This window comes from Tetrao urogallus, assembly GCF_951394365.1.
Source record: "Tetrao urogallus genome assembly, chromosome: 24".
Lineage (NCBI taxonomy): Eukaryota > Metazoa > Chordata > Aves > Galliformes > Phasianidae > Tetrao > Tetrao urogallus.
The window spans coordinates 5090986-5104596 of record NC_136837.1 but is presented as its reverse complement, the minus strand read 5'-3'; the positions used below and the strand labels follow the sequence as shown (position 1 = coordinate 5104596).

Sequence of the window (13611 nt, the reverse complement as noted above, 5' to 3'; positions counted from 1 at the left end):
CAGCCACGGGTCTCTGCCTGTCTTGGGAGAACTGTGCAGCTCCTGCCCTGGCAGCTCTCCTCTTGATATGCATCTGGGAGCACGAGACGAGTTGCACGTCCTGCTGGGAGCGCGAGGAAAGGCCTTGGCGTGGTCTGCTCTGCTGTGTTAGCTCATGGCCACTGCTCCATTCCCTGAAAATGTAGGAACTGCAAGGAGAGGATGCAGATATTGGGGGGCACACAGAGAGGTTCCCTCTCTTCCTGGGCTGCTGACAAGACAGGAGAACTGCAGAATTAAAGATGAAACTTTTCTATTTACACAGTGAAAAAGAAACAAAACGGGTGTATTATTTTGCTCTGATTCCAACAAAAAAAACCCACAACCTAAGAACGCAAACACCCCCCTCGTGTAATGAGGCTGGGTTACAATTCGGAGCATAGTGCTTGCAAAAGTGCAGACACACTTAGGAGTATCCCCTACTTTAAGGCAGGTGGGAAGGCAATGGCAGAAGGCAGAGAGGAAAGCAGGCCATGTAACGAAGGCAACCAGCAGTGCAGCTTTGGACTAAGTGCTCCAGGCGTGTCTTTAGCAAGAAGAGCATCGAAGTGTGTGCAAGGGAGTGAGCCCTGCGTGTCCCAACTTCTGCCCGCAGATGATGTGCAGCTGGAGGAGAAGCTCTGTTTATTTCTAGCAGGCAGATCGCTCAGCATCAGTCCCTGTGTGCAGCTTGCTCTTCTGCACGGTGCGTCCTGCCGCATGCCTTGTGAAACCCCAAACCCTGCTTGTGGGGCCACAATCCCGATGGCTCTGCTCAGCCTGTGGGAGGCTCAGGCTCATGGCCGGTGCAGCAGGAGCAGATTCAGCAGAGTTGTCCCCAGGTTTGGCACTGGGGGGGTTCAGAGCGAGGCAGCGATGGTGGAGCCCGGGGCTAACGGCCCCCTGCTTCTGGCAGCTGGGAAGCATACAGGGCTAGTGTGTGATGGAGAAACTGGTACTGCTCACTGGTCTGGATCATCCCGCCTCTGCAAGGGAAATGCAGACACCAAAACCCCAGCCCTGCTCCCACAGCACAGATATTCCTGTGCCCCCACCCCATCTACATGCACCAGAGCTCCTCCAAGAGTGTCTGGGCACATTTTGTAGGTCAGCGGCTGAGCTGGAAGGAGCGCACCAGCTGATGGCTTTGGGGCTGCTCTCCTTCATGTCTTCAGGTTCCCAGAGCTAAAAAACCCTGACAGCAAAACCAACCCCAAACCAAGCACTGGACAATCCTTTGCTGTCCCCACATCTCCATCTTTCAGAAACCTTTCCATTTTCCACCACAAATCACCTCCACGCCTCCTTGGGATGCTCATCCCTGCACCCTCCCTCACCCCTCCTGCATCCAGCAGCATCCTCCAGGGACTTCCTTCCCGAGCACCAACCTGTCAATGCGCAGGCGGCACACGATTCCCAGGATGTCCACATCTCCCTTGTCTTTCAGCTGCTGGCACCCAATCCTGGTAGCAATGAAGCAGCCCGTCCGACCGATGCCTGCACTGCAGATGGACACAGCTGTGCTGAGCGCCCACAGTGCCTGGACCTCAGGCTGTCTGAGCTGGGTGTGCTCCTCGGCTGCTTTGCTACCCTGATCCATCCCTGTCGGGATGCAGTGGTCCCAGTCCCAGCTTTCTCAGGCTGGCCCCATTCTGCCACCACAAGTGGTCCTTGCTATCATGCCCAGCTCACCCAGAATCACTCTGGAAGCACAAAACCAGTCTGTGCCCCTGTCCTGTGCTGGAGGACACCTGCTAGGGCGTCCTAGAGAATGGCTTGTGGGTGTGAGCCCAAGCTGAGGGGCAGGGCTGAGGGCTGAGCACTTACCTGCAGTGCACAACGATGGGCCCTGGGCTGGCTGCAGCCTGCAGAATCTCCTCCACTTTGGACACCAAGTGCAGCAGGGGCTTGGCTGACTCAGGTGTCTGCTGGTCTGGCCAGGAAGGGAAGAGGATGTGTTTGACGTGGCGGCATTCACCTTCCAGCTTTTCCAGCACAGAAGAAAGAGAAATAAGGATCAGGTGGGGTCAGATTGAGATGTTCCCATCCTGTGCCCATCTCACTGCTCTCCCCCCGACTCATTGAGCCTCTGCCAGAGAGCAAGGAGCCAGGGCCACTTTTGGGTGTCCAAGTGATCTGCTGGGGAGAGTTCCAGTCATGCCCAGGATCCCTCCTCAATCTCCATGCTGACAGCCCTCTGTCCCCACCCAAGGCTCATCCTGCAAACCTCACAGGGCAGACAGAGCTGTGCAGATCCCTCCTCCTACAGAGCCCGTGCATTTTAGAACCCCGCCAGGTGCTGAGCCCCTGATGACCCCAGGATGGGGTTTGGACCCACCTGGATGGAGAGACTGCGGACCACGTACTCCGCACACTCGCTAATGCCCTGCACACGGATGGTGAAGGGGCCGTAGGTGCCCTCCTTCTCAGGCCAGTAGTGGACACATTTCTGCAGGAAGAATGCAGTGTTTGTGCTTTGGGCATCCACTGGGGTCTAAGCTGCCCTTTGGTCATTGCTTTTTGGAGATTTGGAAGAGTGAGGAAGGGGGATGCGGGCTGATAGAAAGGGAAGGTAAGGAAGGATGGATCCCAGTTCCAACACCTGCTCCCCCTGAACACTTTGCCCACACTCTGCCATGTGGTTTTCAGCCCCTGGGGGTTTTCCCTCCCCAACCCTCCAGGTCAGGGTGCTGTGGAGCAGGGACAGAGGTACCTCCTTGCGCTCCTGGAGCTTGGTTATCATGACGATGATGGGTGCTTCCTCCTGCCACACCATCTCCCAGAAATCAGTCACGGTGTTCAGCATGGGCCCCTGGGTGGCAATGTACTCCCAGGGACGTCCTGCATAGCCCTGCTGAGCACACGGCCCTTCAGGGACAGCGGACACCTGATCTGCACCTCAGCCCCCTGCACTACCTGTCCTCTGCAGCAGAGAGCCTGGCCTACACTGCCTATTTCCTCCCAAACTTGCCCTTGAAATCCTTTGACAGACCCAGACAGGGTCTGACCCAGACAGGGTCTGCAAGGAGTCCTCTCCATCCTCCTAGCCCAGCAAACCAGGAGCAAGCCCATGGAGGAAGCCCTGCACACCCACACTCCATCCAAGCATCCCCACGTTATTGCTGTGATGGCAACAACGGTCACCTTGAGTCTGGAGATAACTGTCTGGGGACCCCATCGGATGCTGGAGACAAGCCACAGTCACCCCTTTTTCCTTTTGGGCAATTAAAACAAACCCTTTGAGGGGAGAGGCAGTTCCTGGATGTGTCGATACCAGGCTGGGATGCCCAGTTGGCACAGCTTGCTTCCTGCACTTAACAACAGACCAGTGCATGGAGATGGAGAAGCATCTGGGAGGGAGAGTGTCCAAATGCTCTGCTCACCCAAAAATCTCACTGTTAAATGTAAACCAGCTTATCCCACAGCCCTATCCCACAGCCTGTGTGACAGCCCATTCCCTCATGTGGGCAGAAACCCAGAGCTGCGGCACCCCCAGCCCTGCAGCACCAGGAGATGTGGACACCGAGTGCCCCAGGCAGGCCGTGCTCACCGTGATGTAGTTGGCATTGATGTAGCCGTCTTCCTCCTGGCTCCCTGCCCTCCTGAGGCACACCCGGCTCTCGGGGTCTGCAAGACACAGTGAGAGGCACCCTGGCACTGTCCTTCAGATCTGTGCTCTCCCGCCCAGCTCCATGCCACTGCCCAGCACCAACCCCCCACAGCCTTCCCACAGCACATGAAGACGACCCGAACGATTCCTCAGCCTTTACACCCCCCGCTTTGGATGCTTAAAGCTGCACGGCACAGGAAGCGGCCCAGGCTGGGCTGCGATGTGCTGCATGCCCCAAGAAGCTCCCCACAAACCACCCCATTGCTGGGCTCACACCTCTGCAAGGCGGCTGCCAGCAGCAGAACCAGCACAGCAGGGACACCGGGACGCACCGGGGACACCCACAGCACACACATCTCCCCGCACGTGGGGGAACGTGAGACAAAGGGATGCAGCAGCACGTACTGGGGAGGATGGTTTTGTATCTGTCCTTGGAGGCACGGCCAGGGATCTCCAGCTCCTCCGGACTGATGAAGTTGGGAGGGATTTTCTGCAGCAGGGGAGAACAACTTTGAGGAACCCCTCTTGGTGCTGCTTGCGTCCCCTCATCGGGCACAGATGGCCCCGCAGGCAGTGAGATGCTGACCCAGCATCACCAGAGCTGGCATGAGCTCCATCCACACCCCAATGGGGTGGGACAGCTCACAGATGGGAGCGGAGCTTGGCACAGGAAGGCTTCCCACAGACACAGGGAAGAGCAAGGAGCGGGCAAACAGGAGATGCGCAGTGCCCCTCCACCTGCACGCCCACCCTCATACCGAGAACTCCTCCTGGAGCTGTGCCAGGCTCTGGGCATGCTGCTGGAGCTCCTCCGTCCTCAGCACGTGGCTGGATGTCCTCAGGAACTGCAGCGTGACGTCCCGCGGGGTGCATACGGGCTGGATGGGCTCCACGCTGCCCAGCGAGCTCATGTCCAGCACCAGCGACACGTTGGAGCCCCTCCTGCAAAGGAGGCAAAGGGTCCCCGGTGACCCCCGACAATTCGTGGCCCAGCAGAGCACAGTTGGGCACAATTTGGCAGACTGCGCTTTAGGGCTGGGCAGTGCAAAGCCTGGGCTGTGGGCATTGCCCAGCCTGCCCACGCTCACCTCTCTTGGAGCCGCACGTGCTTCTTCGCGGAGGGACTGGGCTTGTCTGCCTTGTCCATGGCTTTGGTGGCCACCCGGGCTGTCAGGCTGCTGTTATGAGCTCTGTGGCACACTGAGCAGGCTTGGACCATGCTGCGGCAGCCACGAAGCGCTCGCCCTGAAGCACGAGGAGTGGGAGTGGGGGGGCCTCAGCTCCCGAGGGAAGGAGTTGCCATCAGAGGAGAAGCGGCTGGAAAACACAGGGCAGATGAGAGAGACACAAGGAGGCTGATGAACCCCTTGCTGGACCAGGATGAGAACATCCCTAAGCAGAGGAGGTGTTTCGGGTCCTCGTTGCCGTGGCATCAGGGCTCCAGCATCCACAGGTGGCATGGAGAGAGCGCCTGTAGCACCCACCAGGAGGAAGGATCTGTGGCTTGGATGGGGTGGGATGGAAGCTCGTGAGCTTAAAGTGGAGGGCAGCAGCCCCCAGGGATGAGGAGCAGAGGAGGATGCTGTGAGGGTCATGGCCAGTTCCTGTTGTTTGGACATACTGGGGTGGGGGGAACGGCCCTGGGACAGCTTCCTCCATCCCACAAGTATCAGCAACTGTCAAGAGGAAACTGCTCTATCTGAATGGTTGAGCAAGAGGTGATGGGGTGATCTGGATGGAGGAGGCTGCCAAGGCTCCACCACCAGCAGCCCCGAGCAGCCCCTGGCAGGGAGATGTGGGTGATGCTGGTTCTTCTTTGGGCAGACGTCCCCATGGTGCGGGCAGCAGCTCAGGGTGGCAAAGCTCCTTCTCCTCCCCAGCTTCCTCTGCGAGGAGAGATGGACCCAGTGGGATGGGGATGCTGCAGGGTCAGAGCTCTCAACAGGCACAGAGCAGGGTACCGAATGGCCCAGAGGCTCAGGGACATCCCTGCAGAGAACTGGGCACAGACAAAGCCGGGGCTGGAGCAGGGAGGGTCACAGTATGGCCGTGGCCGTGCAGGGTGGGAACACAGCAGGGCATGGGATGAAGCATTCAGGGTCAATCCTGCCTAATCCCACAATTGTCCTCAGCGCCCAGGCACCGCTCATAGCCGGGAGCGGCGGGCTGGGAGCCCAGCATCGCCCAGGAAACACTTGGGAGAGGCCCCAGCCGAGCTGAAGGCGCACAGAGGACCCTGGGATGAGCTTCTGCTCCCGGCATCTGCCCCAGGAGCATCCCACATCCCCACATCCCGCCTCCCTGCCAGCATCCCTGCAGGGGCACCTGCACTGCCTGCAGCGAGCACATGTGCCGAGGCCTGCCGCTGCTGCGGGGCTGTCCTCTCCAAAGAGACCCTCGCGGCCGTGCCCGCAGCCCGGGGGTGCCTTACCTGCCACCCCGAGGCGTGGGCTCCGTCCGTCCCGGCACGGGGCCGCGGGCGCTGTGCACGTCGGTCTGAACCCGGGGCTTTAAAAGTGTTCAGGAAGCTGCTTATCAAAGGAGCTGTTGCCTCTGCCGCTTCCTCTCCCTCCTTCTCCCCCACCCTGCCTGCCGCCCACACGCATACCGGCCACATCGCCGCAGCTCGGCTCCGCCGGCAGCCCGCGGCCCCGCTCCCCACCAAAGCCCCCTCATGTGGGCACGGCGCTGCTGCCCCCCGATCCCGGCGCTCCTCCGTGGGCATCGCCGCTCGGGGTCCTCCGTGCCCACCTGCGGCCCAACGTGGAGAGACGGGAGGGAGCTGCACGGTGGGTTTCAGTGCGTCCTCATGGCACGCGGTGACCCCCCCCCCGCCCCACGGGGAGCCGCGATGCGGCCCCGATCATTGCCGCCTCGCCGCATCCCCCATCCCACACCGCACCCACCCAAAGGGAGCGAAATGCCGCTTTGTTCCCATATCAACGTGCTCAGCAGCCACGCGGGTGCCATCGCACCCCTGTCTGCGGGTCAGGGAACGTCTGGGGGGCGTTTTACTGAGGGAGCAGCGCAGGTACCGCAGGGGCTGCCCTTGGGGCGCTGCACATCCTGCCTGCGATGCCCGTCGATGCTCACTGCCTCCCACCGTGTCCCTGTTGCTCTTCCTGTTTGTCGCTGCCCCGGCTCCGTGCACAGACACCGCATGCCCCGCTTCCTTCCTCTCCTGCCCCCACCCTGCAGCATCCCCTGCTGCTCCCCCTGCTCTGGGACGCAGTGGCCCCAATGCCACTCCGCAGCCAGGGGATTGGAGCTGCCCAGTCCCATTGCTTGGTGCAGCACACAAGGACCACCACCATCTGTGTCTCATGAGCAGGTGATGGGATCCCAGCAGCCTCTGCAGGCGTGGCGACAGACTAAGGAACTGACCCAGCATTATGCAGAGTGAAAGAACTCAGCTGGAGAGGCCTAAGGGCAGCCCAGTGTGGACAAGGAACAGCTCTGCCCTTCCCTCCTGCCCTCCATCCTCTCATGTCAGAGCATGGGGCAGCCACCAGTTCTGCAGGAAGGAGCTGTTGGGGCTGGGTGACCTGCAGGAGGGGTGGGTGGGATGGAGGATGGAGGATGGAGGATGGAGGATGGAGGATGCAGTGGGCCCCATGGGGTCACAGCTGTGCCTTGTCCCATCCTTCCTCCCTGCCTCACACAGGAACCCTGCTGCATGCCCATCTCTGGACTCACTCCTGCCCCTATTCCTGGAGCTTGCCATCCTCACTGCATCCCCAGTACACAGCAGTGAGCAATGTGGGTAACACTTCACACCGTTCTGACATTCTCCTTCACTCCTGCTCTGGTGCAAAACCACAGCACTCACCAAGGGTTCTTGAGATCCTGCTGTCACACAGCAAACACAGATTAAGGCCAGGGGTGTAAAGGGGTGTTTGCTTCCAGGAGCTGGGGATGAAGCCTAGAGCTGTGATGAGGAATGGTGATGGGGACTACTGATAAAAGAACAGACCCAAAGGAAAGGGATGAAGCTGCTACCACATCACCACCTCTGGTGAGGTTCCCAGTGTGCCAGGATGAGTTCTGGTCAGGGTTCGGGTCAGGGTCCTCTCTGGATAGCTGTACAGATGCATTAGGGTCATGAATTGGGATTTAGGGACTTAGAGATCTGTGGCAGTGCCATAGGGGTCTTCAGAGGGCTGTGTGATAGTGGTTTTATTTTCAGCATCCCTAACAGAAAGTGCCCTACAGATCTGCTGCTGGGGGGATATGTAGCTTCATTCCTGGGTTGTTCATTTGCATTTTACAGCTCCACTTCCATGGGGTCACTTTGCACCCTGAGCACCCTCTGCCCACACACAGCAGCTCCCAGCTCCAGGTGGGAGTTCTTCTCCCTCAACCACTCTCTTTTCCCTTCTCTGCCCCCCAAACCTGAGCACAAATCCTTCCCCCAGCCCCCAACCCCTCTCTGAGCAGCACCGTGGCCCCAAAGTCACCACCGTGGGTCACTGTGCAGTCACTGCTCCAGCACCCAAAGTTCTGATGGTGCCCCACAGCCGCGCTCCCCCGGGGTCACCCACCGCAGCACGCTCTGCTCTCACCAGGCCTCCACCATCTTTGGGTCTGGTGCTCACACGGGGCTCCTGCTGACACAGTTTGGAGCTCAGGATGTCCTGCAGGCTTTTGGAAATGTTCCCATCTCCTTTCTGCCAAAACGTCCCTCATGAGTACGAAGGTGAAGCGGCCGCCTCAGCATCCAGCAGCCTCCGTTGGCAGGGCTGCTCAGCTCCCAGCAGGTGCGCAGAGCGCTGTGCCATCACCCCGAGCATCCCGCAGAGCCAGCGCAGGAGGTGCGAGCAGCCCGGGCGCGGCGCGGCATCGGGGGGCTCAGCGTCGCAGGGACGGCAGCCGGCAGCTCAGCCGAGCGCTCTGCAGATCGCTTTTCCCGGAGCGGCTTCCTCTGCGTGAGCGATTCCCAAGGACGGCCCCAGGCTCTCGGAGCCGTACAGGCGGCCCCGCTGCACGCACGGAGCTCCCGGTGCCGCTCCGCTCCCAGCCCGGACCCGCACACGTCCCCTGCGCGGTGCTGTTGCTGGACGGAGGGCTGGGAGCGGTGTGTGACCTTCCCACCGCTTGCAGGGACGCAGCCTGCCGGTGCGGGCTTTGCTCCTGCCGCTGCCCGGCTCTGTCTGGAAGTGCTGTTTAATTTTTTTAAGGTATCTGCAGCTGAACTTGCCAACCCGGCACTACTGCTTCTCTCCTCAAGGAGAAGCAAGAGGACGGCTTTCTGCATGGATTTCTTCTTCGCTGTTTGTTTTTCCTTCCTAACAGAACTACTTTTTTTTCCTAGATCTCTTGTGAACAAGCCGAGCTGCCCTCCGATTTGGCAAGGAGAGCAGAGATGAAGCAGTGACCATCAGCCCCGTGTGCGTGGGGCTGGCAGCGACACAGCCGGAGCCGGCGGGGGTAACAGGGCTGCGTGGGCACAGGGCAGCCCCTGGAGAGGTGTTCTCCTGCTGTGGGGTTGCTTTATTCCCAGCTGTGGTGTTGGGATATGGGCACCTGCAGCCCTCGGGGCACAGAGCACGGTGACCCCTCGGCGGGTGCAGAGGCTGTTATCAATAACAGGAAACGAAGTTGTCAGGAGGGGCAGAAGGGAGAGAGAGACCCGCAGAGAAAGGAAGCGGTTAGAAGCAGCCACTTCCATTTTTGCTGCACCCACGCTCTGCTGGGCTGGGGGAGCAGTGCTGGCTTTCTACAGATCTGTCTGGCCTGGGGTCGGCAGCGAGCTGCTCACAGGGAGCACACAGAGCCCCTCCAGCCCCACGGTAACAGCAGGAGAGAAAAAAGCAGAGCAGGGGCAGTTAAAAATAGCCAACGTCCGGTGGTGAGAGATGCAGCGAGCCAAGCAGATGCTGACTTTGGCAGCCCATGGGGGTTCAGCTTCTGAACCTGGATGAAAAACAGCGTGTGCGACTCTGAGGGCACCATCGAGCCCCGCGGGTCAGAGCTGTGGATCCGGCGTGGCTCAGAGCAGAGGGGATTTGCCTGCAGCAGATGGGCTTGAGGGGCTGCCCAGCAAACCAGTGCCATCGGGTGCAGGTGACCCCAGAGCGCGGCTCCTCCAGCTCTCAGCTGCTGACGTGTCCTTCCCTCCACGCACATGGTTGCACAACTCGCCCCAGCGCCTCTTCCTCTTTTCTTGGGCAAGCTGAGCAGCTGGGTCCCAATGGGTCTTTGAATTAAGGCCACGTTTTCCAGATCTTTGCACTCTGTTCTCCTGCTCTCTTTTAACGTGTCAGAGTATGAGTAGGCCAGCATTGGTGAGGCTGCACTTGGAGTGCTGGGACCCCCAGAACTTGGGTGCATTGGAAAGGGCCCAGTGGAAGGCCACCAAGGTGGTCAAAGGACTGGAACATCTCTGCTGTGAGGAGAGGCTGAGAGAGCTGGGGCCGCTCCACCTGGAGCAGAGGAGGCTCAGGATCCCATCCATGGCCATAAACTCCTGTAGGAGGGGCAGAGAGGCAGAGCCCAGCAGCAGGGCAGGGGGCACTGGGCACTAATGGGAGCCCAGGAGGGTCCCTGTGTCCATCAGGAGCACTGCTGTGCTGTGCAGGTGATGGAGCACTGCGCAGGGACCAGACAGGCTGTGGGGCTCCGTCCTCAGATATCTTCAAACCCACCTGGATGTGGGGCTGTGCACCACCTCTGGAAGTCCGTGCTGGAGCGGGCTCTGAGCACCTAATGGAGGTGTAGGTGTGCCTGTCGATTGCAGGGAGTTGGACAACATGGGCTTTAAAGGCTCCTTCCAGCTGAAACAATTCTGATTCTGTGATCCTGTCCTGTTGGGCACACCATACAGGCAAACCCCGCGTGCAGACAGTGGGACAAATGGCACGTGCAAAGGAGACAAATCCCCAAAGTTCAAGTCCTCGGTCCGACGCTTCGGCCCTGGGTGGCAGCACCCAGCCTGGCTGTCACCCTAAAGCACATCGATCTGCCCCCCGAGGAGCTCCCTGCACTGCTGTGCCCTGCGGGGCTCGCAGAGGATGGGCTGATGCAGCCAGAGGGCAGCAATGCTGCGGATGCATGGGCTGCAGCTCCTCCAGCACACGGCCCAGGCGTGCCTGCATCTACGTGTGATGTTTGTGGGTCCCCTCCCATGTGGGGTGTTCTGTGGTTCTGTGGTTCCACGGTTCCATGTTTGTATGATTCTGTGATTCGAACGTTCTATGATTCTGAGATTTCATGATTCTGTGTCTTTGGGTTGCCCCAGCATGGACCACATCTTGCTGCTTCTGGACCTGCAGGTGCTCCCAGGAGACTCCAGCTGAAGAAGGGGCAGAAATGGGCACAGACATCTGCCCAGCTCTCCATCCCAAATGCAGCCAGTTTTCTGATGCTGTCAGGGCCGTGGATGCAGGGCAGACCGTGAGGGGTCTCCTGTCGCAGTGACAGCCGCCCCACGTGTCGGTGTCCCCTCTGCCCGTCCCCTTCTCCAAAGCTTGGGCTGTCCCCTTGCACGGACACTTGCAGCCTGGCTTTCAGCACAGACTCTCTGCCAACAGCCTTATTTTTTCATAATGCTCAGCAGCAGAGGGGGAAGAGGATGTTTGTCAGCCAAACAAATATCTGTGCCTGTCCCTGGGGGGGGCAGAGGAAGAAGCAGCAGGGATGGAGAGGCTGCGCAGGGGGTTGGAGGGCAGTGAGATGTGGGAGTGCTGGGGGGGCAATGCTGCCGTGCAGGTGACCTTGCATGCATGCACCACTGCTCAGAGCCCAACACAGCTCTGCCTCACCTGCTGACCTCGCAGCCTTATAGGTCCAAAGCTGGGGTTGTCCAGGGTGGCACCATGCTCATGATTAAACATGCTTTAATCCCAGAGAGAAGAGCACAATGCAGTCTGCTGCTACAGGTCTCTGCCGCAGCTCTCGCTGATCCTGAAGCTCTTTCTGTGTCAGTCACACAGCAGCTTGGCTCCCCAGTGAGGGCATGCTGCGGGGCTGAGCTCTGTGTGGACAAGTCCTCTGCCCCAGTGGAGCTGGAGGAGCTGCTTAGAAAACAGGAAACCATCTGACCAGGAAAAAGCAGCGAGACGCTCCCTTACTCCGCAGTGTTTGTTGTTTTAGGCTCTCCCAGCCAAGCAGACCAGCTGATCACCCTGACTCTTGGAGCAGCCCTGGACCCACGGCTGCAACGCCCATGGGACAGGCAGGGCAGCGTGGCTTCGCGGCCCAGATGCCAAACCCCCTGCTCATGTGAGCCACCCCATCACCGACATCCAGGCCGCTGCCCTCCCTCCCCTCCAGCAGCACAGCAGCTCTGTGTGCCCCATGCACAGATGTAAACTGAGGCAGGGCAGCTGTGTCAGCTCAGCAGTGAGAATAGCTCTTGCCAGAGCTTTGTACAGGGCGCAGCTTTCCATCATGGCATCTGGAATATCTCCAAGTCCCATGGACCCTCCGTGCCCTACACCTGTCTTAGACTCATAGAATGGTTGAGTCGAAGGGACCTTTAACGGTCATCACGTCCAACTCCCTGCGATGAACTGAGACACCCACAGCTTCCGATGGTTGATCAGACCCAGGGTCACCTCCATGGACACGTCCCTGGGCCACCAAATCAGAGCTCCACGTTGCTCTGCAGGATCCCCATGGATGGGGATGCTCAACTCCCATCAGCCTGAGTTGAGCAGCGCAGACTGAAGGAACAGGGACTACACAGGGCTCCGGGAGGAGGCAGCCAGCAGGCGATGGTGGTTCTGCATCCCTCTGCCAACACTTCACCCCAGCTCCAGAATTGCAGCACCCACAGGGGTAAGGCAGAGCTGCCAGAAAACCCTTCAGCAATTGCCAGCACCGTGTCCAAGAAATGACCCAAAAAGCAGCTTCTGGGGAGGAGAGATCAGAGTGCCTGTGCCCGTGGGGTGGTGCTGCGTTGGATGGGGCGAGGTGGGGGGCAGTGCAGTGCGGCGGTGGTGCTGCCACTGCTGCCAGAGAGAGGAGGGAAAGCAGCCAGGGAACAAGATGGGACATTGCCCTGCCTTCGTCCTGAGCTGCTCCTGCCTGTGGGCATGGAGGATGGGGAGGGCTCGTGTTTACTTCTGCAAGAAGAAAAAATAAAAGAGAGGCCTTTCTCCCAAAACCAAACCCTTTTGTGTGCAAATACAGCCGTCCTTCAGGTTTGTTCATACACAGGAAACTTGGAACCAAAGGCTGGGGCTGGTTTCATTTTGAGGTGAGCTTTTCAGTTCATCGTGGTGTTTGGAAGCCAAGCTGCTTTCCAAATTTGGAGTCTGTGTTTTTTGCAAGCTGCAGCAGCGTCCAAGGCTCCCTCACATCCCTCCCATGCGGGTGGGCTGCTCTGGATAGAGCCGGTGCTGCTGGTCCTCTCTGCAGAGATCTTGACAAGCTGGGGAAGAAACTCACTGCTGGAAGAAACTCACTGCTCCTGCGTGGGGCTGAGCCAGGTGGACTTGCCGGTGAAGAGCCCTGAGATACGAACTGCAGGTGGTGCATTTGGCTGTGGCCACAGGGACAGCATCCTCGTGTTCAGGGCTCTCACATCTCCTCCTGCTGCAGCCATTGAGCTTACAGAGGGGTCTGTGGAGTCGCTCCTGTGGGCATGGCTTTCCTCCAAACCACTGCCAGGAGCCCAGAGCCCATGGTGAGGATGTGGCATTGCCCTTTGGTGAGCTCTGGGACATCCCTAGCCAACTTTCGGACCCTCCTCCTTTCACATCTCCTCGAAGCAGGGCAATGAGCCAGTGAGGGGCTCTCTGGGCTCTGATGGCACTCAGGGCAGCAAACTGAAGCTCATCACAGCCCACATCATCTCCAGGGATGGAGCATGTTTGGATGCCTGTGCTGGCTCCGTTGTGGCCTTAGAGTCCTCCCTGCTCCTCTGCAATGGCAACGCAACGGGATGCTCTCTGTCTCCAAAGGCCCCATCACAGCATCCCCCACCGCCCGTGGTGCTCATGGTGCAGTGGGCTGTGAGCCATGCCCAGCCCTCCCCGCGG

General features: G+C 59.5%; 1 protein-coding gene across 1 annotated transcript; it reads right to left on the bottom strand.

Annotated features, from left to right (window-relative positions):
* Positions 1-910: 910 nt before the first annotated feature.
* On the bottom strand, positions 911-4847 carry PTPN7 (protein tyrosine phosphatase non-receptor type 7; the record flags this gene model as incomplete). The annotated part of the gene is made up of 9 exons (XM_079546392.1): positions 911-1004; positions 1407-1520; positions 1846-2003; positions 2357-2467; positions 2732-2869; positions 3569-3645; positions 4034-4118; positions 4387-4570; positions 4717-4847. 9 exons carry the CDS (start codon positions 4845-4847, stop codon positions 911-913), a joined length of 1092 nt encoding a protein of 363 aa, XP_079402518.1.
* Between the last annotated feature and the right edge of the window lie 8764 nt (positions 4848-13611).